General features: G+C 51.2%; 1 protein-coding gene across 7 annotated transcripts; it reads right to left on the minus strand.

Annotated features, from left to right (window-relative positions):
• Positions 1-1,190: 1,190 nt before the first annotated feature.
• Positions 1,191-26,837, minus strand: JAK3 (Janus kinase 3). Of its 7 annotated transcripts, none has more exons than XM_083594296.1 (25): positions 26,675-26,811; positions 24,584-24,854; positions 24,187-24,310; positions 23,554-23,665; positions 23,227-23,372; positions 22,178-22,469; positions 21,431-21,553; positions 20,574-20,731; positions 18,808-18,919; positions 17,586-17,772; positions 17,313-17,437; positions 16,779-16,946; positions 14,996-15,080; positions 12,798-12,931; positions 12,236-12,374; positions 11,603-11,754; positions 10,609-10,759; positions 9,701-9,825; positions 7,539-7,728; positions 6,639-6,763; positions 5,138-5,310; positions 3,791-3,908; positions 2,869-2,979; positions 1,707-1,826; positions 1,191-1,529 (listed from the first exon to the last, which is right to left on the minus strand). In XM_083594296.1, the coding sequence occupies exons 2-24, from the start codon at positions 24,786-24,788 to the stop codon at positions 1,710-1,712; spliced, it is 3,372 nt and encodes a 1,123-aa protein (XP_083450422.1). In that variant the 5' UTR covers positions 24,789-24,854; positions 26,675-26,811; the 3' UTR covers positions 1,191-1,529; positions 1,707-1,709. The 7 variants fall into 7 exon arrangements, 6 of the variants coding, with proteins under 6 accessions (XP_083450422.1, XP_083450419.1, XP_083450418.1 ...); XM_083594295.1 differs by having other exon boundaries at positions 1,297-1,529; positions 24,584-24,918; XM_083594293.1 differs by having other exon boundaries at positions 1,191-1,826; positions 26,675-26,837.
• Between the last annotated feature and the right edge of the window lie 777 nt (positions 26,838-27,614).

A 27,614-nucleotide genomic window follows, 5' to 3' on the forward strand; every position in this document is an offset into this window, starting at 1 on the left:
CTCTCTTCCTGAGGCGCAACGGAGTGTGTTTTTGGGGCGTGGAGTCAAACTGCTGCACTAACAGCACCCAAGTGACCCCCCCTTGGCACAGGCCTGGGTCTTGTCTCTGGGCATCCTGGGCTGCCCAGACCAGGGATCAGCAAACTTTTTCAGCAGGGGGCTGGTCCACTGTCCCTCAGGCCTTGTGGGGGGCCGAACTATATTTTTTGGGGGGAAATGAACGAATTCCTATGCCCCACAAATAACCCAGAGATGCATTTTAAATAAAAGGACACATTGTACTCCTGTAAAAACATGCTGATTCCCGGACCATCCGTGGGCCGGATTGAGGAGGAGATTGGGCCCATAGCTTTCACTTTCAGATTTGAAAATAAGGCATCAGCAGCCTCACCTGTCCTGGGGACAGTCTACGGGATATCTAACAATCCGGGATAGCAGCAGGAAGCAGTGGGAAACGGCGCTGGAATAAGGGGATTTCCAGCAAAAAAGGGGAAGGTTGACAGCTGTGTTTGGGCTGGACCCGACCCCCGGGCCTTAGTTTGCCTACCCATGGCCCAGACAATGAGACCTCCCCCCTTGGCCTCACTGATGGGGTAAAAAAGGAAAGCAGAGCAAGACGTTGGGCATCAGCTGGGCTGCAGGATTTGCCGGAAGGAGGCAGACAAGGCACCATCCAACTGCCTTAGGGACTCCTCTCCAGATTTCTGCAGGGTTTACACATTTATTCTCCCAAAATATCCCACGAGGCAGTGCAAGTTTAGGGTCAGGCTTTTCCTTCTCCCAGATGGGCTCCTTTCCCAGGTGGACAACCCGCCCCTCACTTCCCTGGAGAGAGGCGTGGCCATGGAGAAGGGGCGTGGCCATGGAGAAGGGGCGTGGCCCAGGGAGAGGGCCGTGGCCTGGGGAACATTCTTTTTTTTTATTATTAAATATTTTCTTGATTTACAAAAGTGTGTGTAATGTCTCTCTTTCGTATTCCCCCCCCATGTAACATTATTACAATTCAGTTTCTTCGTTGAGACATTAGGAAGAAAAGGGGGTGGAGGTGGAGGTGGAGGGGGGCTGGGGATCATTCTGAGGGCCGCCTGGTGAGATTTGGAGGGCCACATCCACCTGCTTGTCCTTGAACAAAAATACTGCAATATCTTTAATCTGTCTCCACTTCAGCTGAAGAAATGACAGCGTCTGTCCTCAATTTTTTTCATTTATTCTTTGCAACAAAATCTCACAGAGGTTCAGTTCTGCCTGCTCTTCGGTCCTGGAGAGGATGAGGAAAGAGAAATGCAACAGACTTGGTTTGTTTATTTTTAACTTTTAAAGAATTTTATTAATTTGTGCGACCATAAAGAAGGAAAGAAAAAGATCCTTTAGCAACGAGAGGGAGAGGCGGAGGAAAGCCCCCCCTTTTGCCACCCCCAAAGCGCCCAGCATGGGAAGCGGGGTGGAATGAAGTCCTGGGTTCGAGGTCCAGACTCTGCAGAAGAGAAGGTCAGCAACTCTGCTGCAGTCAGTCCTGGGACACAGGATCCCTGGGTTCAAACAAGAGAGATCCCGACTCAACATGGGGAAGAACTTCAGGGCCAAGAGCTGCCGGCCCCTCGGAAGAAGGGGAGGGTCTCCTTAGTTTGGCTTTTAGGCGTGTGGTTTTGCTTGCGCATTGGAAATTGGATTTTAAGAGATTCAGTTTCCCGGCCCGTCTTCCTCACCTGCTAGCCCCGCACTTTGCAGCGGCTACTTCTCAGGGCTTCAATTTGGGGCGCCAGCTTGCAGAACGGAGGCCTCTGGGCTGGGGAGAAGGACCAGCAGGACTGCATCAGCGCATAAACCTCCAGGAAGAGGGAGAGGAGGACGGAGGTCAGGACCGGGTGGGATTCCACTCTGTGCCAACGTTTGGCTTTCCTTCCCCCTCCATAAATCCTTTATTTATCTATTTAATTGCATTATCTGAGGAGCTCAATGATGTGTCCATGGTTCTCTGTCCCCACATTCTTTAAAAAAAGATTATTTATAAATTTCCCACAAATAAAATACAATTTATCAAACATTTTACAATATACATTCACTTAAGAAATTGACTTCCCTCCCACCCTTCCGTGATGTTCTCATGGTTATCTTTTGTTGCTGCATATTAGAATTATTCTATACCTTCTTTTCTCAACTTTATTCTCAAAGTAACTTTTGCTGCTGAACTTACTCCAAACCTGCTAGCATATTAACATGTTTCTATTTTTTTTAATTTAATTTTTCCAATTTTAACATTTTCAATCCTCCTTGGAGGCTGAACTTTACTAGCTGAACTTGCTAATTCTGCATATTCCATCAGTGTCTTGCTCTGATTTCCCTTCAGGTTGTCTAAATTGTTTGCCTTTTACTTTTTCTCTCCATCCTGATTCTCACAATGACCCTGCAAGGTAGACCAGGCTGAGAGAAGGCGGCGACTGGCTCCCAAGCCCACACCTGGCAAGCTTCATGGCAACATCAGGGGGATTTGAACTGCTGCCTCTCAGTGATCTCTAGCTTTGCATGTGCTCCAATCTCCAAGGCATTAGAGATGTCTCTGAGCAGACCTCAGCTGAGTTTCTGAAGAGGAAGGTCACCACGGCTGTGTCCATTCTGTACATTTCAGTTTAAGGGTGCTGGGAATTGTAGCTCTGTTGGGGGTAAACTATGGTTCCCATGCTGCTTGGGGAGGGGAGACCTCACTTAGAGCCATGAACTCAAGGAGACTGAAGGACTCAGTGCCTGCCCCTGCTTGGTCTAAATCCCACCCCAGGCTTGAAGGAGGGACCCCATGAGGACATCTAGACCAACCCCTCCTCAAACCTCAGGCACAAAGACGGATCCATTGCCCTCTGCTTGTGGACTCACCTCAGCCGGGCAGTTGGGGGGCGACGGGAGCCTCTGGCTCTGCTTCAGGAGCTCCAAGAGTTGGCAGACGATCATGGGGGGTTTACTCTGCCCCAACATTCGGAGAAACTCCTAGGTGGGAGGGTGTGGGAGAGGACAAGGCCAGGGTCATGTGAGGCATGTTATGTTACATATAGAAGTAGTGGGAGATTCAGGGCAGCTAAAAGAAAGCCCTTCTCCATTAAACTATGGAACTCATTGCCACAGGAGGCAGAGATGGTCGCCACAAAAGAGGATTTGGCAGGAACGGGCTGGACCCTCTTTGGCCTGATCCGGAATATATATATATATATGGGCTTTCCTTGCCCCCCTTCCATGGTTCATTCTAGTTATGCTCAGCTGCTGCATATTCTAATTACTTCATATTAATTATTTCTCATTATCTCACAACTTAATTGTATGCTGATGAATTTACTCTAATCCTGCTAGCCTTCAATTTGCTTGCAATGTTTCTTCAAATAATCTGCAAATATTTTCCTGATCTCTTATTTTACTAGTTAAACTTGCCGTTTCTGCATATCCCGTCAGTTTTGTTGCATGAAGAAACAGATTAAAAAAAATAAAAATAAAATCTCTGGGGACCTAAAAGAAAGGTTCCAGTATTTTTACAAAAGACCTTTAAACCCACCCCACCCCTGTTTCCCTTGGCCAATTGGCTTGTCCACCACATATGATAAAACAATGATCTGGAACATTCTGATGGAGCCTCCAGGACCAGGCGCAGTCTGTCTGGATGGCCAGGTTCTTAGATGTGTTTGGCCATTGCGAGGACAGGAGACTGGGCTGGGTGAGCCACTGGCCCAATCCAGCAACCTCTTTTTGAGTTCTTAAAGGGTTGCACTCTCTCTCTCTCTCTCTCTCTCTCTCTCTCTCTCTCTCTCACCTCTGAGGGGCTGCAGCTTTTGCTCCCGTAGGTGAAAAGCTCATAAAGGACAACCCCAAAACTCCAGACGTCCGACTCCTGGGAGAAGACGTTGTCGGACAGTGATTCTGGTGCGTACCTGGGGAAACAAGGGGAGACACCCATTCATGGGCCTTAGATGCTGGTCCTCCTGATTATAGACAAGGGACTCATCTACACCCAGGAAGCTGCCTTGGATTGAGGCAGATCGTTGGTCTCCCAGAATTAGGAGAGGCATGAAGAGGGCAGAGAAGAGGTTGGCTGCCCTCAGGCACAGTCTCAGTTCGCTGGGGAAATACCTGGGAGAGGAGGAGATGTAGGCAGTTTGTAGAGGAATGGTGAGAGGAACTGGCTGAGGAACCCCCAAGGGAACCCCCAGGGAAAGAAGGCACAGAGCCCGGGGAGTGTGTGTGTGGGGGTGACAATCAGGGGTCAGAAGCCAGGGAAGTGGCAACAAGGCTTAGTGAGCGGGGAGAGTCTGTGGCAGAGATAAGTCCAGAGGCAGAAGAGAAATCTGGAGAGGAGGGAGACCAAGAGGCAGAGAGGGGTAGAGCCATGGGGGGCTCCCCCTCCTGCTGCGAGAAGCTCCCCTCCCCGCTGGTCTCCCAGAACCAGGAGAGGCATGAAAAGGGTGGAGGAGAGGTTGGCTTAGTCTCTGATTGCTTGGGGAAAACTCTGGAGCAGAGGTGGGGGGTGGATTTAGACGGCTGTGGGGAGTTGGGAACTTTTGGACTCGACAACTGATTTCATGGGGCAAGACCGACCAGAGAGGAGGCTCTCTGCTCATTAGGCCTGACACCCACGCAGAGCCTGTTTTTGCTAAAAAAAACCAGTTTACTCCAACTGGCTTGGCGCGATTTGTGCCTTACTCCTGACATCTACACTGAATGGCAGTAGTGGCTCTCCAGGGATGTCCCAGTCCTACATGGCGTTGCCATAGGGTACGTCTGTGGACCCATTTCCCCCGACCAAGACCTATTCAGGGCAGTGGCGGAGCTTCATGCTCCAGCACTGGGGGGCAGAGAGCAGGTGGGGGCGGGGCTGGGACGTGGCACCCAGCGGGGGGGGGGCAGCCACGATGGCACCCCACTGGGATAGTGCTGCTGGGGGTGGTGCACTCCCCCCGCATGCCTCTTCCTCCGCCAGTGATTCAGGGCGGATCCATTGAAAAGCATGGACATGACTTTGCTGCGATTCCTGCATTGCAGGGGTTGGTCTGGATGACCCTTGGGGTCCCTTCGACTCTGCAACACATCTCTGGCCACTGCTGGGAGGAGAATGAAAACATTTTGACCCCCGCTGCCCCCATTGATCTCCCGCCCCCCGTACCAGAAGATGGGGCTTTGGCCCGGCTCCCGCACAACGTAATACTCCTTGTCCTGCGGGAGGATCTTGGCCAAGCCAAAGTCTCCGATCTTGACGTGGTTCTCGTTCTCCACGAGGATATTCCGGGTGGCCAAATCCCGGTGGATATAGCGCTGAGAACCCAGGTAATCCATGCCCTGCAGGGACAAAGGTGAGGGTCAGGATTCGGCCCTGCTCCCCAGGATTCATCCCACTCACCCAAACCTCTCTGCAGTGAATGAGGCCCATCTTCCTTTGGCAAAAGGGATATTTCTGCCAACTGCTTAGAGGACGTGTGCACGTATTTTTAAAATTTGTCTAGAAGTCTGGTGCAGCGGTTATATAGTACAGTGGACGTTTGGGTTATGAATGTGATCCGTGTGGGAAGCACGTTCGCAACCCGCAGTGCCGCGTCTGCGCATGTGCGTTTTGTGATTCGGTGCTTCTGCGCTTGTGCAAAGCGTGATTTAGCGCTTCTGTGCATGCACCAAAACCCAGAAGTAACCCGTTCCGGTACTTCCGGGTTCAGCACAGTGCGCAACCTGAAATCGCACAACCTGAAGTGCCTGTAACCCGAGGTATGACTGTACTGGACTTGGACCCGGGAGAGACCTGGGTTGAAATCCTCACAAAGCCACAAGCTCACCTTGGGAGCCAGTCGCCACGCCTCTCAGCCTGACCCACCTCACAGGGTTGTCGCAGGGGGGAAATGAGGAGGGGTAGGAGAGCCAGGCTTGCTCCTTGGAGAAAAAGGTGCATTGTGGGGGGGGCTGGGGGGGGGGCCTAGATGAGCCTCTGTTTCCCTTTCAACTCTGCATTTCTGTCATTCTTTAGCTGCGGTTCCTGCATTGCAGGGGGTTGGGCTGGATGACCCTTGGGGGTCCCTTCCAACTCTACGATTCTACAAAAGACAATAAATAAATATGAATTTGGCTTCAGAGACCGGATGAGAGCTAAGAGGCAGAAATGTCCAGCGAGTGGATTTCATTTTGTGAAGCTCCTCGAGATCAAGAGTCATTCACAGAATCAGAGAACTGTGGAGTTGGAGGGGACCCTGAGGGTCATCTAGTCCAACCCCTGGCAAGGCAGTGGTGGAAGGAGCACCATCAGGAGGGGGAGCGGAGGCTCTTCTGCTGGTGGCCTGGACAGCCCCCCTGCCAGGGATGTTGTGGTTGAGCAGTGGGGTTAGGACAGATGAGCTCTATGACCCCCTTCCCACTCCAGGATTATTATTTTTTAACGTTTGGAAGGCTACAGGTTAATACTACTATTATTATTTGTGGTATTAGTATTCATTTCACCTCTCTACCGCTTTATAATTTTAAGAACAAAATCTCAAACCTACATTAAAACATCAAATGAAACAGCTCGGAAAAACACATTGATGAAGAAAGCCGTTTGCATCCAAAATGAACAGCAGAATTAACAGGGACCGAGGATGTTATCTCAAAGACTTCAAAAGGCGACATTGCAGAGGAGGCCTCACCTTGCAGACCTGCCAAGCGTAGAGGAGCAGTTTCCTGAGGTCCAGCCTCTCTCTGTTCTTCTGCAGGTAGTTCCGCAGGCACCCGTTGGGCAGGTACTCCATGACCAGCCGGAGAGAATTTCGGCCTGAAGTTGGGGGGAGACACAGAAGGTTTGTGCTAATTTGGGGGAGATGAACAATGTCACTTGTGGCCTTGAAAGAAAAGGGGGGAATCGACAGGACCCAGGGTTACGAGAGGCAGGAAAACCTTCTCCAGGCCAGGCATCATTTGATAAAGCCTTATGGCTCATCGGGAGGAGACTCTAAATGTCAGGGTCCTGGGTTAGAGCCCCATTAATTCAATGATTTCATGATAGCTCAGCCAGGAGAGCACAAGACCCTTAATCATAGACTTACAGAATGGGAGAGTCTGAAATCTAGCCCAGCCCCCTGCAATTCAGGAACCTTTTGCCCAACATGGGGCTTAATCTTAATCTCAGGGTTGTGGGTTCGAGTTCCATGTTGGGCAAAAGATTCTTGCATTGCAGGGGGCTGGACTAGATGACCCTCGGGGTCCCTCCCAAGTTTACAATTCTGTGATTTATTCTATGATTTCATGGCAGCTCAGTGGGTAGAGTACGAGACTCTTAATCTCAGGGTTGTGGGACGGAGCCCCGTGTTGGGCAAAAGATTCCTGCATTGCAGGGGGACAGACTGGATGACCCTCGGGGTCCCTTCCAGTTCTAGGATTCTATTATACCTCCGTGACCATGCCATCCCTCCCTCACCTTCCCTCCAAACTCAAAAGCCCTGAGCGCTGCCAACTTCCTCGCAGGGCAGTATCTGCATCGCCCTCTGCTGAACCTTCCCCAAGCAATCGGCTGCCCCTCTCCCTCCCAGACCCCCCCCCCTCGGGGTCACCTCGGTTGCAGCAGACGCCCCGGTAGGCAACCACGAAGTCGTGATGCAGCGAGCGCAGGATGGCGATCTCCCGCTCAAAGTCAGCCCGGTGCTCCGATGTGCTTTGCTGCAGCCGCTTGACAGCCACCAGCTCCCCGGTGCTGTCGCCCAGCGGGTCGTACCGGCACAGCTCCACGCTCCCGAAATTGCCCTGCCCACAGCAATGCACAGATTTAAGGACACGAGAACTGGAGAACCAACTCCGAACCCCCAGATTTGGGATCCCCTCCAAACGCGTGCCAAAGTTTTGCAATGGTTTTGCATTAATAATAATAATAATAATATTTATTTATTTATTTATTTATTCATTCATTCGTTCATTCATTCATTCATACCCCACCCATCTGGCTGGGTTTCTCCAGCCACTCCTGGCGGCTTCCAACAAAATATTAAAATACAGTAATAATGCATCAAACATTAAAAGCTTCCCTGAACAGGGCTGCCTTCAGATGTCGTCTAAAAGTCTGGTAGTTGTTGTTCTCTTTGAGATCTGGTGGGAGGGAGTTCCACAGGGCGGGCGCCACCACCGAGAAGGCCCTCTGCCTGGTTCCCTGTAACTTGGCTTCTGGCAGTTCCCTCACTGCGAGAAGGCCCCCGGAGCTGGACCTCAGTGTCTGGGCAGAACGATGGGGGTGGAGATGCTCCTTCAGGTATACTGCGAGCTTTGCAGCGCCCCACAAACCAAGGAACTGATACATCAAATATGGAGTTTGTAGATAACACCCCCAATTCCAGCTGTGTCCAAATCACTTCAAACCAGTGACAATCTTCTGACATTCAGCTGTGTTGGATGTGCACGAGTTCCAGTCTTGTGAGAGAGGGAGAAAAACTTTTCTCTGGCCACTGTCTCCAGGCCATGCCTAGAGGCTCCCATCACGCTGCCTGAGACTGGAGTTTCATTCACCCCCTCTTCCCTCCTCGTCCCCTTTTCCTTGCCTGCAGTGTGATTTTTCGATGGCAGGGACTGCCGCACCTTAACTGGGATTGGATGTGAGCCTCTTTGGGAGCCATTTCGGGGTGCAAATGCTCTTCATTGAAAGGAATGAATCAACACACTTCTCTGACACGCAATACTCCCCAAACTGATGCTGCGATTCCTGCACTGCAGTGGGTTGTGTGATAGGAATTTTGAGGTCTTAGATATATGGTAATGTTCATGAGTGTGCCAACCAAGCACGTACATAGATCAGCACAGGAAGACCGACCTGGAACCATTTTGATTCCCAAACTGTCCCAAACTGACCAAATGTTTTCTCTGCAAGGTCAAAGGAAAATGGAAAAGCCTCCCCATTGTCTTTTCCTTCACAAATCCTGTCTTAAGGGCACATTTAAGATATGAATAGGGTGTGAGCCTGTGACCTGGCTCAGGAACTAAGTATCACTACAAAAGACTAGCCAGGCTCCCCAGGCAATCCAATCAAGTGACCTGCCAGACAGGAGATAAACAACATTCAAATTTCTGTTTTAGACCGCCTTTTTTGTGATGTAGCTGTGATGTATCTAAGGGGTGGTCTTAGGTTACACCCCTTCTGTGATGTTTGTATGATGTTTCTGGGGGTGGTCTTGAGCTACAGGGTGGCAATTTCAAAATCTATATAAGGCCTTGCGTGCCATTGTTCTAGGTTCTTCCTCCCTCTTGAGTGTGGTGAGTGAGGACTCTGTTGCATCAGATCAATAAAGATCAGGCTTATTAGCTGCTTTGCTTCTCAATATTCTCTGGTTGGTCTCTGTTATTTTCTCCTACCAGTAGGGAACCTATGTAAGGACTCTATATGGGCTCTTGGATACCCCATAAGGGAAAAGGGCATTTTTTGTTTACAACAGTTGGGCTGGATGACCGCTGGGGTCCCCTTCCAACTCACTCACAAATCCATTCCCCCCGGGTCTTTGCCCAAATGCATTCATGCAGCAATGAAACTGCTCGCCCATTTGCACAGCTAATTAGGGGTCTGGTGTGGTTTCAAATAGGATGGACGGCTGTGGGTTGGGATTCCTGCGTTTCAGGGGGTTGGGCTAGATGATCTTTGGGGGACTCCCTTCCAACTCAGTGATTTTGGGATTCAACTCCCAGTCCTCTCCAAAGACCACTGCACTGCAGACCCCGCCCTCCGCACCCCGCCTACCTTGCCAAGCACGGAGATGTATTTCAGGTGGCGCTCCTCAAAGAGGGTGGGATCCTGCCACAGCGAGACATCCACGTAGCCTCCGGGGGTGTTGCTGGTCGGGAGGTCCGAAAGGAGCTCGTAATCTGGGGGAAGGAGAAGTTGAGGACCACTGCTCCGCGGAGGACACCTGCTTGGCATCAACCCCCGGCAGCAGCTCCAGGTGGGGCAGGAGGCTGTAAGGAGCTGCTGCTGCTGCCAGTCAGTGTGGGTGATACAGGGGGCCAAAGGCAGCTTGGTACATCACTACAGTGGTACCTCTGGTTGTGAATGGGATCCGTTCCGGAGGTCCGTTTGCAACATAAAAGAGCGCAACCCGCAGCGGCGCGTCTGCGCACACGTGGGTTGCGATTCGCCGCTTCTGCACATTATGTCATTTTGCGCATCTGCGCATGCGCGAGCGGTGAAACCCAGAAGTAACCCTTTCCGGTACTTCCGGGTCGCTGCAGGACGTAACCTGAAAGGACGTAACATGAAGCGGACGTAACATGAGGTATGACTGTACTTGCCACCAAACCAATAATTCATGTTTTGCTAGATGAGTCACAGGGTCAAAATTGCTAGAGAGACAACTCTGTGAGATCACTTCCTTTGTCTGCCTTGACAGGAAGCTGCAGTGCTACATCCTTCCTTCCTGCCTGGCCATCTCTGTCATTGCCGCGCTTCCAAGTTGACCACACAGACGCCATTTTTGAACTTAGATTCTGTACTTTTGTAACTGAGATTGCAGCTCTGGACCCGACTCCATTTTGCTGCTGCAACTCCCGCTTTGAGACCCAGGCGACCTAAGTAAATTCTGCTTTTACTTCTTCACAAAACATTTCATACTTTTGCACCTTGCACAGCGCTTCTCAGCCGCTGGGACTCACCGGAAGTGATGATCTCGTTGAGGTCGCGAAGGATGCTGCGGAAAGAGGGGCGCCTCCGTGGGTCGTAATCCAGGCAGGGAGCCACCAGGTTGGCCAGCTCTGCCCATTTGAGAGCGGGGAGCTGCTGCTGGTCCTGGTAGAACTTGAGCTTCTGCAAAAAGAAAGAGGATTTCCTAGAACTGGGAGGGACCCCCAAGGGTCATCTAGTCCTACCCCCCACATTTTTATGTTTGGTGTTTTATCGTGTTTTTACTAGTCTGTTGTGTGCTGCCCAGAGTGATCGGGGAAATCCAGCCAGGTGGGTGGGGTATAAATTACTGCAGGAAGCACAACTAAATCTGCTGCTGCCGTGCTATTCCTTCTTCCTTACTGTGGCGAGGAAGATGGACCCCTTTGAGCCAGAATGGTTGCTTGGGATGAGCTTTGCAAGAGCTCAGCTGCCCATTAGGCTGAGCTTTGCAAGAGCTCAGCTGCAGTGCAGGGTGGAAAGACGACATATAATCCCCTCCTGAAGGAGCCAAAATATTGGTTGGTTTGCTGAACCCTGAAGCGATTTACCATAGAATTGTAGAATTGGAAGGGGCCCCATGGGTCATTTAGTTCAATGCCCTGCAATGTATATAATCAATTGCAACCATGTGAAGATCTCTGGACGCCGGATTGGAGACTGAGGAAAGCCAAATGTCACTTAGAGAAGAATCTGAAATATTTTCCTTAAATTTGTTTTATTCTGGATTGTTTTACTTGGTGTTTTAATGTTTTGAAAACCGCTTTGAGATATTATATAAATATAAAGTGGTATGCTGCTGCTGCTGCTGCTACTACTACTACTAATAATACATTGTGGTGACTACAACCTTGGTTTAAGGTGCCATTTGGCAATTAGATTATATATCTGAGTTTCTAACACTGCAGAGGCTTTGCAAAGGGTGTCCGCTGGTGTAGCCCCCCTCCCGAACTCCAAAAGTCGGGGGCGACACCCAGGGAAATTTACCCTTTCAGGTTCCATCAGCCTCAGGGGCATGATCCCGCCATTGAAGATCTCCCACAAGGTGGCGCCAAAGCCCCACTTGTCCGACTCGGGCGCCAGGTTCTTGGGATCCTCCAGGCATTCGGGTGCCACCCACGGGATCCGGTCGATCAGCACTGGGATGGGAGACAGAGAAAGAGAGAAATGAACAGGTTCCTCAGAGATCTCGAGGCGTCTCCTCGCATGCAAGTGCTTGGTCAGCCCTGGCAAGCAGAAATGGGCAATTTGTTTCAGCCTACAGTCTGCTGCAGTTTAAACTTTCTGCATGTTTGAAATCGCCATAAATTTCCTTTCGTCTTTTTTCTACAACAGCCTTGAGGTTCCCCTGCAGTGCAGCAGCATGTCATCTTAAAATTATTATTATTTAATTAAAAGTAAAACCAAAATTAAAGAAAAAGCAAACCTTATGAGAAGTAAAGTGTTTAAATATTACTTGGAATAAACGTGTTTTTAAATGAGAGTAATGTTTTTTCTAGGGCAGGGGCACGCCCAGTAGGGCCAAGGAGACAGGCCCCCCCATTCTTTTGGGAGCCCCAAAGTCTCTTGTGAGCGCAGTGGGAGAAGGACGGACAGGAGGAAGGAGACTCAGCCACTCACAGTCTTTGGGGAGGACGGCGGCGCTGACTCCCGGGTCGCTGAGTTTGATAAAGGGGAGGCACCCACTGGCAGCGTCCCCCTCCCTCGCCAGCAGGACCTTTTTGGCAGAGACATTCCCGTGCACCATGGCCTTGTCCTCCTGTGGCCGGGAGAGAAAAAACAAGGATGTTCACGCAGCCTCCGCCCAAACGGTGGAACTCCCTGCCTATTGACATCTTCAAAGCACCTCTTTTCAGCGCCCACTCTGACCATTTGAACCTGCAACCCTGGCGTCATGCGTTGCCACACTCTGACCAACAGAGTGCTCCACTGCTGCCTTCTTAATGACGCAGGAAGGGGAAAGCCCTGTTTGGTCTGCCAAAGGGACCCTAGGCTCTGACTGGCAGGCTAAAATCCTAGAATCCTAGACTTGTAGAGTTGAGAGGTACACCAGGGAACATCTAGCCCAACCCCCTGCAAGGCAGGAATCTTTCGCCCGATGTGGGATTTGAACCCACAACCCCGAGATTCAGAGCCCGGTTCTCTACCCACTGAGCCACCTCTCCTCCGTCGAGGGACCTACCAGGAAGTTGAGGGCATAAGCCAGTTGCCTGGCGACGTGCAGCTTCCAGGTGGCCGTCACTTTGCCACTCGCCTGGTTCCTGCGCAGGTAGCTGTCTAACGCGCCGCACCTGACATACTCCTGCACCATGACACCTGCCGGGAAGGAAAGTGGCCAGATCAGACCGCCCAGCGTCCTAAGCACCACTTCCTTCCCTCTCCACTTCCCAAACCATTCCCCAAGCTAGGCGCCCTTTGGATGCTACAACTCCCATTGGAGGTCTCAGTCTCCTGGTTTATGGAGGGACATTGTAGCCTAGTGGGTAGAGCACCTGCTCTGTATGCAGGAGGTCCATGTCTGTCAGTCAGTATGGACTATGCTGCACCTGAGGTGCCTGAGTTTGCACAAGGCTGCTTCCTACGCTCCTTACTCCAGCATCCACCCACGAGGACTAGAACCTTTCTTTTTAAAGGAATGGCTGAGGATCACGGAAGAAGGTCCCAGCTTCAGTCCCCTTGGGAATGTCTCCTGCCCCAAAGCCCCAGAGAGCGGCTGCCAGTCAGTGCTGACCAGCTGGGTGAATGCTCTCCGAATGTTCTGATGATGGGAGTTGTAGCGCAAATCACCTTGAGGGTGCCTGCCTGGGAAGGCTGACATCCTCTCCCCCTCCCGAAGATCTAGTGATGACCACAAGCTAGCATGACAAACGGGCTCTCCATGGCCCACTATCTTCTAGTGGGTTGGACCAGATGACCCTCGTGGTCCCTTGTGACTTCTGTGCCTCTGTGCACCAGCTCCTGGGCTCCCAAGTGAGGAGAGTTTTGCTCAGGTCCTCCTTGTGGGGCCCTTCCCTTTGCGGGGGCCCCAGTCGGCTCCTGGATGCTGCACTAGGAGGGCCTCCGCTGGCCTCATCCAGCAGTCTCTTCTTAGGTTCTTATGGAACCTCCAGGGCCAGAGGCAGTTTATCTCCATTTCTAGGTTCTATGGGGCATTTTACTGCTGTGAGGAGGCTGGGCTAGGTACCCCCCTGGGCCTGATCCATAGAATCATAGAATCATAGAGTTGGAAGAGACCACAAGGGCCATCGAGTCCAACCCCTGCCAAGCAGGAAACACCATCAGAGCACTCCTGACATATGGTTGTCAAGCCTCTGCTTAAAGACCTCCAAAGAAGGAGACTCCACCACACTCCTTGGCAGCAAATTCCACTGTCGAACAGCTCTTACTGTCAGGAAGTTCTTCCTAATGTTTAGGTGGAATCTTCTTTCTTGTAGTTTGGATCCATTGCTCCGTGTCCGCTTCTCTGGAGCAGCAGAAAACAACCTTTCTCCCTCCTCTATGTGACATCCTTTTATATATTTGAACATGGCTATCATATCAACCTCCTCTTCTCCAGGCTAAACATGCCCAGCTCCCTTAGCCGTTCCTCATAAGGCATCGTTTCCAGGCCTTTGACCATTTTGGTTGCCCTCCTCTGGACATGTTCCAGTTTGTCAGTGTCCTTCTTGAACTGTGGTGCCCAGAACTGGACATAGTACTCCAGGTGAGGTCTGACCAGAGCAGAATACAGTGGCACTATTACTTCCCTTGATCTAGATGCTATACTCCTATTGATGCAGCCCAGAATTGCATTGGCTTTTTTAGCTGCCGCGTCACACTGTTGGCTCATGTCAAGTTTGTGGTCAACCAAGACTCCTAGATCCTTTTCACATGTACTGCTCTCAAGCCAGGTGTCACCCATCTTGTATTTGTGCCTCTCATTTTTTTTGCCCAAGTGCAATACTTTACATTTCTCCCTGTTAAAATTCATCTTGTTTGTTTGGGCCCAGTTCTCTAATCTGTCAAGGTCGTTTTGAAGTGTGATCCTGTCCTCTGGGGTGTTAGCCACCCCTCCCAGTTTGGTGTCATCTGCAAATTTGATCAGGATGCCCTTGAGTCCATCATCCAAGTCGTTGATAAAGATGTTGAATAAGACCGGGCCCAAGTCAGAACCCAGGCGCCAGGCTCTCTCTAGGCCCATCCTAGTCTCCCCCCTTTTAATTCTTTCCACCCTGCATGCAAATCAACCCCCCCCCCTGAATTGCACAGCTTTTGTACCTTTGGGGGAAAGTGGAGGTTGGTGACACAGACTGGAACGCACATACAGACATGCAAAGCAAGTTGAGGAGTCCCATGTGCAGACTTGGGGTGGGGATATAGGGTTGGGGGGAGGAGACTCACTTTCTTCTCCCACGCAGACTCCATGGAGCAGGACCAGGTGCTTGTGCGAGAGTTGGCCCAGCATGCTGGCCGCTTCGAGGAAGGGCTGCGGAGAAGAGAGAAACCGCACTCAAAACCAGACGCTGCTTGTTATCTCCCACTTGGACTACTGCAATGCGCTCTATGTGGGGCTACCTTGGAAGGTGACCCGGAAACAGCAATTAATCCAGAATGCGGCAGCTAGACTGGTGACTGGGCGCGGCCGCCGAGGCCACATAACACCGGTCCTGAAAGACCTACATTGGCTCCCAGTACGTTTCCGAGCACAATTCAAAGTGTTGGTGCTGACCTTTAAAGCCCTAAACTGCCTCTGTCCAGTATACCTGAAGGAGCGTCTCCACCCCCATCATTCAGCCCGGACACTGAGGTCCAGCTCCGAGGGCCTTCTGGCGGTTCCCTCGGTTACAGAGAACCAGACAGAGGGCCTTCTCAGTAGTGGCGCCCGCCCTGTTGAACGCCCTCCCTTCAGATGTGAAGGAAATAAGCAGTGATCCTATTTTTAAAAGACATCTGAAGGCAGGCCTAAATTGGGAAGTTTTTAATATTTAATGCAGTATTATTTTTAACACTCGATTTGGGAGCCGCCCAGAGTGGCTGGTGAAACTCAGCCAGATGGGCGGGGTATAAATAATAATAATATCCTCCCTCCCTCCCCCGGCGCCTCTCTGTGATTCTTGCGCACCTGGAGGGTTTTTTCACAGCGGCATCGCCACCTTGTGGACACTTCCGAAATGACACCCGCTCCCAACTGAATGTGATTTGCCAGAGTGGCTCTGCTGGTGAGGAGAGCAGAACAGAGGGTGGCTCCGGGACAGAGCAGCTGCTGTGCATGCAGAAGGCCCCAGGGCCAGCCTGAGATGGCTACCTGTCATGGATAATTTAGTTGAGATTGCTGCATTGCAGGGGGTTGAGCTAGATGACCCTTGGGGAGCCCTTGCAACCCCACAACCCTACGATTCTATTACCTCGGAAGGAGGTGACAGGCTCTCCTGCCTTGGAGGGTTTTAAGCAGAGGTTGGATGGGCACCTGGCAGGGATTCTTCAGCTGTGATTCCCGCCTTGCAGGGGGTCAGACTAGATGACCATGGGGTACTAATTTTTGTATTTTTTAATTAAGATTCCTTTATTTTGAATTAAGGAGGACCCGCACAGGAAGGGCACAGGTAGAGGTGGGAGGTACCTGCAAGAAGGTTTTCTCAGGATGGGAGATTGGGAAGAGAGGTAGAGAAAATACGGGAGCTTGCCTTTCTATGTGCAGATAAATGATGAGAGATGCGTGACTTAATTGTGATAAAGGGTCTTTTCAGTTACACTTCCTCTATTCCTTTTCCCTTTTCTCTTTCTGCACAATTGTAAGGATTGTTTCAGTGTTTAATATGTTAAAACAAAACAACTTTCAATAAAAGTGTTTTACACCCCAAAAGAGAAAAATGCATTGTTGGAGATGCGACGGAATTGCTACAGATTTAACACATTTGTTTGGGAGTTTTTCTGCCCTTCTGGACAGAAGTATGGAAGGTGCAGGATATGACCTCCCAAGAAACCTCAGTTCCCCTCTCCTTTTGATATTTCACACTGGCATCTAGCATAGAGCCCTGCCGGATGCCCTGCTGCTGCCGGCCAGTGCAGAGAATACTGAACTAGATGGAGCCGAGGCCCTGACGCTGCAGCTTCGTCTGTCTGGCTCAGCTTCTCCCCGTCCCGATTTCCCAGGACTCCCCCGCGTCCGCTCCCTTGGCCTCACCTCAGCCCAGCTGCAATGGGCCACGTCCAAGACTTTCATGGCCACTTCCATCTGGCGACTCCTCGAGTCGTCTTCTTCCTCTTCCTCCTCCTCCTCTCTGCTTTCCTTGGGATCTCGCTTGAAGCCCCGGTAGATCCTGGTGAAGGTCCCTTGCCCCAGATTCTCACACTGCCGAGGGGGAAAGAAGATTGCCAGGGTGCAGAAAGAGGGCCGCTGGGGGCTGCCAACTGACCAGGAAAAGCTTATCCTTGACTGCGCTTGTGACTTTAATGGAGGGAGAAATGATCCATCACAAAGCAGGCAGATAGGTTCCTGCCAGCCCAAAAAAATAGAGGTTTGAGGTCGGTTGGCACCTGCCAGAGATTCTTGAGCCACCTGTGTGTTCCTGCATTGCAGGGGGTTGGGCTGGATGACCCCTGGGGTTCCTCCCAACTTTGCAGTTCCCAGGATTATTATTTTTTTTGTGCAGGGAGTTGCAGACAGATTTATGTGTTTTAGACACACGTCACGTAAGTCCATCTTTCTCCCTCTTACCTGCACCAGATTCTCCGCCTGGATTTTCGGGAACATCATCTGGTTGACGGCCCTCCGTGAGGTGGATGGTGAGCTGGGCAGCTGGTGGCAGCTGCCCCCCCGGACGATCAAGAGGTTGGATTTTTCTACAGAGAAACAGAGGCAGAAGGAGTTTATGGGACCAGGAAGATTTGGGGCACCCCATGGCAGGATGGAAGAGGGCAGGGTCCCCACGGATGGGATCTGTGGGGCTGCTGGCTGTACAATGCCATGATTTTCCTTTGCAGGGCCTACCTTTGGGCTGTGGGGGGCGCTGTGGGCCCAGCTGGATGGCGGCCCCGTCGGCCTGGAGGCTAAAGCGCTGGCAGACACCCAGCATCTCCCGGAGGCTGCAGAATTTCTTGGCCACCCCAGCAGTGGAGAAGGTGCCATCGCTGCCCTTCTGGATCAAGAGGCTTTTGAAGTCCTTGCCGATGTCCGTCTGTGGGGTTTGGGGAAGCGGGGTGACCCCAGGCAGTGGGGCAGGGTGGGGCAGGGAGCAAGGGGAAGAGAAAAGGTTTTTGTAAAAACAGCAATTGCATCCAAAATTAGTGTGAATGGAAGTTGCAAAATGATTTGCAATGTTTTCTGTTGCTTTGGGTTACTTTTTGGAATGCGTTTCAATGGCAAGTGATGGCAAGTGACCCAAGTCGCTCAGCTTTCAGATGGGTGAACCAGCAGAACTCTCTGCCACTAGATCCAAGCTCCAAATGATGCAGGCTTTTAAAAAGTATGCATCTGTCGACTTCCCAAAGTTTTCGGATTCTGCCTCCAATTATGGGGGATTCAGAGTAGAGGCAGAATCCTGTAAAATACGAGGAAGGGACCTGTCCTTTGAGGAGGGGTCAGGGGGACAGATAACCTTCGTATTTCAGTGGGTACTCTGAAGCAGACCCAGACTCCATTCTGGAGTTGTGCATTCAGGACAGAGCAGAGTGGGGCCCCCCACCTCTGCAGATGGGCCGCAATGGAGCATATGCAGAGTGCCCTTCCCTTTGCTCTCCATGTTCAGAGGGGCAGTCTCATGTTATATCCAACAAGTGCGCACAGGCAGTTGGAGCTGTGCACACTCATATGGCTATGTGCAAGTAATGCTCAAGTAGTATACGGTCAGTGCACACGATATGAGACTCTTAATCTCAGGGTTGTGGGTTTGAGCTCCACATTGGGCGAAAGATTCCTACCTGCATTGCAGGGGTTGGACTAGATGACCCTTGGGGTCCCTTCCAGATCTACCATTCTATGATTCTATGAATAATTTCCTTTCTCCAGGTTCTGGCAACCCCTGCTATGCCACTGCCCAGACGCCATACTCTCCTTGTGGGAGCAGAAGCTCATTTGCCTTCCAGATGAACATCTCTCCCACTTCCTCATTCGTCATCCTCCTTGCCTCCTCTATGGGTACCGCTAAGGGCCAAACAATATTTGCACCCCAAACCTCACCCGTGGGACCAGGGTAAGCAAGGGGGGCTCCCACCTTGATGCAGATGGTGAGCAGGTAACTGTCGAAATTTTCTGGGCTTCGTCGAAGGACATGCGCTACGCCTTCGTTCTGAGACGCTTTCAGTCTGTTTTGGGCGAATTCTGACCTGCAATTCAAAATTCGACGTAGGCATAAATTAAAAATAAATAAATAATCTGCATCATTTGAAGCTGGGATCTAGTGGCAGGAAGTTCCGTTGGTTCGCCCGTTTGAAAGCCGGGTGGCGAAACCTCCTCCCCACATTTGACACAAAATTCATGGTTTTTATCTATTCATTTATTGTTTCCTTTTCAAGGCGGCAAATGCAGAGCCGCACTCGGGTGCAATGCCCCCCCCCCCAATAAAAGGTTTCCTTTGGGGGCAGGATTCCCTTGGGAGCGCCGGGTTGCTCCCTGCCAGAAGAGGATGCTGGGTCTCCCTTGGTGAGAGCCAGGATTGCAGGTTTAATCCCCGAAAGGGACAGCTGCCTCTTTCTGGACTGCAGGAGGTTGGACTAGCGGATCCTCAGGGTCCCTTCCAGCTCTAAAGGTAAAGGTCAAGGGACCCCTGACCATTAGGTCCAGTCATGGCCGACTCTGGGGTTGTGGCGCTCATCTCGCTTTACTGGCCGAGGGAGCCGGCGTACAGCTTCCGGGTCATGTGGCCAGCATGACTAAGCCGCTTCTGGCGAACCAGAGCAGCGCACGGAAACGCCATTTACCTTCCTGCCGGAGCAGTACCTATTTATCTACTTGCACTTTGACGTGCTTTTGAACTGCTAGGTGGGCAGGAGCTGGGACCGAGCAACGGGAGCTCACCCCATTGTGGGGATTCGAACCGCCGACCTTCTGATCGTCAAGCCCAATTCTATAATTCTAATTCTATAATTCCTTTGGCTCTTCTGGGGCTCTTAGGGAGCTTCTAGGCCCAGAAGCAGACTACCTGGATCCTGAGGTTGCGTGGGGCATTTGTCCACTGGGGCAATAGGGTGCAAGTGGCCTAATCCTGCAGGCTCTTCCGACATTCTTATGAGTAAAAACCTTTAACTATCTGTGGCTTTTGAGACGTGGGAGGGATTTTTAAAATGCATTTTCCCCCTCCTTGGTTTTAATGTCTGTATGTGGGGTTTGCTTTGGATCGCCCTGGGCAAGAAGGAGCGGCTAGCAAATTTAAGAAAGAAGAACTTCAATTTCATAAGGCGCCTTGAGCACAGTTTGAACTGCAGAAAGGCAGCGTACAAATAAAATGATGAGTGCGATAAATTGCCTGGAGAGGGTGTTTCAGAAGGCAGGGCAGGGGGTTGGACTAGATGACCATGGGGAGCTCTTCCGACTCCTACCATTCTACAATTCTATCAATAGCCCTGCTAGTTGATTCGAAAGCAGATCCTGCCCAATTTTGGCCCCGAGTCTTGAGGTGCCTTTTGGAAGACTTCATAATTCTGGGCAAGGCCCACAGGCTTTTTCACATTGCCCTCAGAGGAAGGAAGAGCGTCATGCGGTTTGCAGTCTGCGGCTCAGAGACGATCTGAAGACATCGCCAGCCCAGCCCTGCCTGACGTCCCGTCCTTCCTCCTTCTGTTGCTGCAGAGTCCCACCTGCTAGTGGGGCTTGGAATCTCTTCCGTCTAAGCTGGGCTGGCTCAGTTGCTACAGCACAAAACTCCTCCTCTCAGGGTCATGGGTCCCAGCCCCACCTTGGGTGAAAGGTTCCTGCATTGCTGGGGGTTCAATTCCATGACTCTGTGACCACCCCCCACTCTGGGGCTTGTCTGTGGCTCACGTGATGGGACCGTGGCACTGGTTTTCCAGGTCTTCTAGAAGCCTCTTGGGCGCGACCTCTCTGCAGAAATAGTGTTGAGCATCGACTGTCAGGCGGAAGTATCCGTCAACCAGGGAGACAAACGACAAGGCATCTGCCAGGCTGCCAAACTCCATCTCCTGCCGGAAAAGAGGCAAAACCACCATGTCCACCCTTCAATGGATGGACACACAACAGGAAAGTTCAGCCACGTTGGCATTTCCAAGATGGATCTTTCGTGCTTCCTGAAATGCCACACAGCTGAATTTTTCAGGGTAAAATTTGCGATTTTGCCATTTCTTTGGCTACGCAAGCCATTCCAAAAGGCACTGGCCAGGGGCAGAACGGCAGCGTGAGCCTTGGGAATTCTCTACCTGTTGACACTAGACAGTATGGTGTTACCATTTTGTGGATCAAACGTATTTTTTGCAAATGAGGGGAGGGGTCTTAAAAATATGATTTTGGGGGAATAAGTTAGGAATAAGGAATGGTGAACCTTCTGCATGCCAAGCGAGTGCTCTGGCATTCAGCGATGGTCCTTTCCTTAACAAGGAAGCAAGATTGCAGTCCTCATGATCTGAATTTAAGGCTAAATGAAGCTTCCTTGTACAGAGTTCATCTAATTCAATATTGTCTGCACTGACTGGCAGCAGTATTCCTGCTCCTATCCAGAGATGCCAGGACCTTCTATATGCTAGGGAAGCTCACCCCTTCCTTGTCACAAATGAGCCCACAATGAACATGGTGCAGGGGGTTGGGCTGGGTGACCTTTGGGGGTCCCTTCCAATGGCAGGATTCTAATTCCATGATGAGTAAAAGCAACATGGTGGTTCACCTACCAGCACCCGGCTGTCTGTCTTTGTCATGCTGACCAGGCAGCTCTTCGCAGGTTGACCCTCACGGACGGGTTGCTTGATAGTGATGTCAGCGATTTCGGGGAAGTCGCAGAACAGGTGGGTTCCCTGAAGGATTGCAAGGGGGGCACATGCGCCGAAAAGGAGAGATATATCTGGTTACGCTCACCTTGAGGAGACAGTTGGGCTCTGCACATGAGAGGCAGTATGGTGTAGTGGTTAGAGCACTGGACTACAACCTGGGGCAGCCCAGGGTTCGAATCCCCCAACTCATCCCTGAAGCTTGTTTGAGGGCTGGTCTTATCCCACCTCGCAGGGCTGATGTGGGGACTAAATGAATTGAGGGGGAGGAAGCCTAGTCCTCAATGAGCCCCCATGATGCCCCTGCGAGGTAGGGAGGGCCGATAGCCAGCGATTGGCCAGAGGTCCCCCGGATGACTGAGTAGGAATTCGAACCCTGCTCTCCCGGGTCCTAGTGCAGCGCTCTAACCACTATGCCATACAGGCTACAAGCTGGGCCTCCCTTTGCCCGGCAGCAAGTGTGGGAAATCTGTGTGCAGTCAGTGGAGTTACTGCCTTGGATCAGGCTGGGAGGTAGAGTGCGCCTAGCGCTGGAGGCCCTAGGAAGAGGGTTGGGGCAGGGTCTTGAAAGGTGTTGCTGCGAGAACCCTGTTCGGACTCTGGGGTCAGACTAGATGGCCTCTGAGGGTGCCCAACGCAGCCTGACCTCACCTTGGTGCCGCTGTGACTTGTCAAGATCCCTTTTTCGCTGGAGACATGGATGATCCAGGCAGATCCTGTTGCTGCCTGCGCAGAGACCCAGGCCTGGAAGGTCTCCTCAGTGGTGGCCCCCTGCAGGCCCTTCAGCTCCATGAGGTACTTCAGCTTGAGGAAGCGGACTTCGGTCTGCAGGCTGCTGACCTTGTGCAGCGACTGCCCAAACTGGCGTCGGATCCGCTTCCGGGTGACGAAGTTCTGCGCCTGGAGCTGGAGCCGCATCTGCTCTGGGAGGCACAACTTGTAGCTGCAACGAAAGACGAGAGGGGCAGGTGCGCTGACTGGAGGAGATGCTCCAGGAAGGGCTGAAGGAGCTGGGTGGGCAGCTGAGCTCTTGCACAGCTCAGCTTAATAGCAGCTCAGCTCTTGCAGCACACACCCAAAGCCACAGCTTCAGCTCAAGGGGTTCGTCTTTCTCGAAGTCCAGTGTCCAGATCCTATGGAGTCATATTACTCTATGCTGCCTTGGTCAGGCCACACCTGGAGTACCGTTCTGGGCACCTCAGTTTAAGAAGGGGATTGACAAGCGGGAAGGTGTGCAGAGGAGAGCGACCAAGATGATCAAGGGCCTGGAAACGAAGCCTGATGAGGAACGGTTGAAGGAATTGGGGATGTTTAGCCTGGGAAAGAAGAGACTGAGAGGAGAGAGGAGAGCCAGCTCCAAATATCTACTCTGGCGGGAAGGACCTGAATCTATGGGTTCAAGTTCCAAGGAGATTCCAGCTCAACATCAAGAAGAACTTTCTGACATTTAGAGCTGCTCCACAGGGGAAGGGTCGCCCTCAGGAGGTGGTGGACCTTCATGGAGGTCTTGAAGCAGAGGTTGGCTTTGCAGGGGTTGGACTAGATGACCCTACGACTCCACAACTCTAATGGTCTGGCTCAGAGTGAGGCAGCTTCTTGCCTCTTCCAGGTTTGGCCACAACGGGCCAAAGAGTCCTCCGCTTTTTCTGGATCCCTCCTCCCCTGACCTGCTTGCTGGGAGAGCTTCCTCTCCTCCTTACCTGATACTTCGGAAGGTCTCCTCCAGGCTCCGCTTCCTCTCCTTGGAGATCCGCAACATGTCCAGCACAGCAAGGCCCAGGCAGGTCTCCTGGTTCTCCATGCTCAGGGATATCTCCTCCCGGCCGCTGAGGAAATCGCTGCGGGACTGTGAGGAGGAAGGGGTCCATGGGAAAGTAACGTTCCCAGGGTCCCCTCAATTTCATGCCCCTTTCCCGGGACTCCCAGTTGCCTTGCCTTTGGGGAAAGGGGTTGCTGCAAATTTGTCACCTCCAGACCCTACAAGTTGTTGCTCCCGCCCCGAATCTCGGAGGAGGAGTTGTACTCACCTGGGCGAAGAGGTAGTCTATGGTTGGGTAATCCAGCACCGGACTGACTTGGTCGCTGGCCAGCCCACAGCGGAACGATTTCTGGGACCCGAACCAGTTGGGGAAGAAAAACCTGCGTGGAGAAAACAAGACTCTTTTGTGGGGAGGTTGGGAAGGTGTTTTGGCCAGGGCTGATGGGAGTTGTAGTTCAACACAACCATATTTGTTGGTGGCTGATGGGAGTTGTAGTTTAATACAGGTTGGTGGATGACTGGAGTTGTAGTTTAATACGGGTTGGTGGATGACTGGAGTTGTAGTTTAATACGGGTTGGTGGATGACTGGAGTTGTAGTTTAATACGGGTTGGTGGCTGATGGGACTTGTAGTTTAATACGGGTTGGTGGATGACTGGAGTTGTAGTTTAATACGGGTTGGTGGATGACTGGAGTTGTAGTTTAATACGGGTTGGTGGCTGATGGGAGTTGTAGTTTAATACGGGTTGGTGGATGACTGGAGTTGTAGTTTAATACGGGTTGGTGGCTGATGGGACTTGTAGTTTAATACGGGTTGGTGGATGACTGGAGTTGTAGTCCGAAACATCAGGAGGGCACCAGCGCTGGTGGGTCATAGCTGAGTTTCGACAGCTGTGCCCTACCTGATCCGGTAGAGGAGCACTTGGCTGAAGGACTCGTCCACGGTGAAGACATGACTGGGCGCATACCACCCCGAGAGGTCCTCTCTGGCCAGTGCAAAGAGGGAATGGCAGACAGGGAGGATTCCTGGCAAAGAAGAAGGCAGGTGTTAGCAAGGCTGGGTTTCCGAATCTGTGTTTCCCCTCAGATTTCAATACTGCTGCATGTGGAAATGTTAAAAGTGGGAGAGTAATGTTACTGTTGCTCACTAGGAATCTAATAAGTCAAAAAAATAATAATAAAAGGGCTTCTTAGGAGAGAGCCTCCTGATGGCCGAGAGACTCTCTCTGCATTTTGGAATGAGACACCCATCAGAGCTGGCGGAAAGTGACGCTCCAGCTGAGAAGTGTTCAAACTCACCGCATGCTTTGGCCGCTGCGATGCAGAGCTCCTCCGCCGTGTACTCCCCTACGGGGAAGTTTAGGGTGCTGGCTGAATCCGAGGCCGAATGTGCCGCGTTCAGCTGGTGGTAGAGATATACCTGGAGGCCGTCTGTCTTGGAGAAGGAGAGGTTGCTGCTTCTGTTGCTGATCAAGGGGGTTTCTTCTTCCTTGACGGGAGGCATCGCTGAGGCCTGTTGGAGGTGACAGACCCCCCCCCCCAGCTCTCAGTCACAATTCAAGCTCAGATCCTGTGCAGAGGGGAAGTGAAATCAGTGTTTCGCCAAACTTTCTTCGGCTCCCATAAACTCATTCCTATGGAAAGCATGATTCAGAACAGCCGTCTGTACGACCCACTGAGGAGGATAGTACAATAAAACCCAAAACTTTTGCAGTCAATTTATTCAAAATCACTTTCAAGCTCTTAATTTGGGGAAACGGACAAACTACAGTCATTAATGCCAGCTTTTCAAATACATGCAATGACTTTGTCAGGATCCCAGCGTGGAACGATGCAGCTTGGCAAGAACCAACAGTCTCCCTAAGATTTTACTCACTTGTAATACGGAATGGGCATCACAACACCCTCCCTTCCTGGATCTGAAATGCCTGCAGGGTCCTCTATCTTGGCAGCCCCCAGGCATTCCCTTCGTCTCTTGAAAAGCGTCTCTGTTTTACCTCCTGTGCGGTTTTTATGGGGTGGGGCGTTCCTTGCATTTTTAAAACTATGGATTTATCTTGGCCTTCTAATAGGATTGTTCTGTTGTGTATTTTAGTTCAGGATATTTATGTGTCAACATTTATGATTTTATTTTATTTTATCATTGTAAATCACTTACAAGCCCTTTCTGTCATTAAGCAGTAAATAAGTGAATATTAATGAAATAAAAAAAAATAAAATCTCTGCTGCTTTGTCCAAGGGCTAAGACTGGAAGCAGATGCTTGACTTGGAAGAAGGGCAAAATATACTGAGAAAGGGAACCCGATTATCCTTGTTTGTTATTGTAAATTTGAATACCACCAGGCATCTGAAGATCACAGAGTGGTTCATAAAATCGCAAAATGAGATCATAGATCACATAATAAAACAAAAGCAAACTACTCCCCCCCCCGGCCCACAAACACAGAATGTTGATCATCTCAAGGCTTGATTGCAGAACAATATTTTTGACTGGTGCCAAGTGAGCTTCCCTGGGGAACGCATGTCACAAGGGGAGACGCTGTAGGAAACACTCCTTCTGGGGTTGCTGCTCTTTATGGAGGGGGCACACAAAGAAGCGCCTCAAAATAATAAAATAATAATATTAATAATAATAATAAATGTATTACTTATACCCCACGCATCTGAATGGGTTGCTCCAGCCACTCTGGGTGGATTCTGACATAATAAAAACACAGTAAGACATCGAACATTAAAAACTTCCCTATGTGGGGCTGCCTTCAGATGTCTTCTAAAAGTTATGTAGTTCTTTATCTCCTTGACATGTGACGGGAGGGCATTCCACAGGGCGGGCGCCACCACCGAGAAGGCCCTCTGCCTGGATCCCTGGAACCTCACTTCTTGCAGGGAGGGAAGCCCCAGAAGACCCTCGGAGCTGGACCTCAGTGTCCGGGATGGACGATGGGGGTGGAGGCGCTCCTTCAGGGATCCAGGGCCAAGTTTATTTAGGGCCAGCACCAACACTTTGAATTGAGCTCAGAAATGTACTGGGAGCCAGTGAAGATCCTTTAGGACCTCCATGGCTTCCCTCCAGAGAATCCTGGGAAGAGTTGTTTGTTCAGGGCGCTGAGAGCTGTGTTAGCTGCGAGGTTTGACTGCTCAGCCACTCTTCTAGCTCTGCGAGGAGGAATGGGGTCTCCTGGCAACTCTCAGCACCCTGTACAAACTACAGTTCCCAGGATTTGGCTGCAATTCCTGCACTGCAGGGGGTTGGGCTAGATGACCCTCGGGGTCCCTTCCAACTCTATCATTCTGTGGTTTTCCATTTGTTTTGCAGCCTGTTTCGCCATTTCAGCACAATCCATTCATTTCATAAGCCACCTCTCTTTGGTTGGTGTCGCTTCCTCTTACCTTTCTGGGAGTTCTCATAGGAAAGTCCTTCCAGGATCCCAGGAGAGTCCGGGGCCAGCGCTGGGTGCCCGGCTGGGTGCAGAGCTTCCTTCGAGGGAGCTCAGAGATGGCGCAGGCCAACCTCCTAACGTCTGGTTGCGGAGATGAGATTTGCTGGTACGTCAAAAAGCACCTGACCCCATTTCCTGTTTTCAGAGAATTTCAGAGGCCTGTGAGCCATTTCCTGCCGCTTCTGCCGGAGAAGATGCTGAGGACCACAGTCGAGGCAGGGGAGGGCGAGGGGAGGAGCAGATGGTTATATTTATTTATTGAATTATTGAATTATTTATTGAATTATATACTGCCCTATACCCAGAGGTATATCAAAATAAAAACAACCCAGTAACCCCCCCCCAAATAATAATAATAATAATAATAATTTATTATTTATACCCTGCCCATCTGGCTGGGCCTCCCCGACCACTCTGGGCGGCTTCCATAAAAACCAAAAATACAATAAAATATCACACGTTAAAAACAGGGCTGCCTTAAGATGTCTTCTGAATGTCAGGTAGTTGTTTATCGCTTTGACATCTGCTGGAAGGGCGTTCCACAGGGCGGGCGCCACTACCGAGAAGGCCCTCTGCCTGGTTCCCTGTAGCTTTGCTTCTCGCAATGAGGGAACCGCCAGAAGGCCCTCGGCGCTGGACCTCAGCGTCCGGGCAGAATGATGGGGGTGGAGACGCTCCTTCAGGTATACTGGACCGAGGCCGTTTAGGGCTTTAAAGGTCAGCACCAACACTTTGAATTGTGCTCGGAAACGTACTGGGAGCCAATGTAGGTCTTTCAAGACCGGTGTTATATGGTCTCGGCGGCCGCCCCCAGTCACCAGTCTAGCTGCCGCATTCTGGATTAGTTGTAGTTTCCGAGTCACCTTCAAAGGTAGCCCCACGTAGAGTGC

This window comes from Podarcis filfolensis, assembly GCF_964270895.1.
Source record: "Podarcis filfolensis genome assembly, chromosome: 18".
Classification (NCBI taxonomy): Eukaryota; Metazoa; Chordata; class Lepidosauria; order Squamata; family Lacertidae; genus Podarcis; species Podarcis filfolensis.

Coding starts and splice junctions, on each gene's coding strand:
- JAK3 (XM_083594292.1), bottom strand. CDS start 24,788: ATGCCTCCCGTCAAGGAAGAAGAAACCCCCTTGATCAGCAACAGAAGC. Junction 15,081..16,778: donor CCCATTGCAGCTGGGCTGAG/GTGAGGCCAAGG, acceptor TCTTCTCCGCAG/CCCTTCCTCGAAGCGGCCAG. Junction 5,311..6,638: donor ACGCTTGGCAGGTCTGCAAG/GTGAGGCCTCCT, acceptor TTGTCCCTGCAG/GGCATGGATTACCTGGGTTC.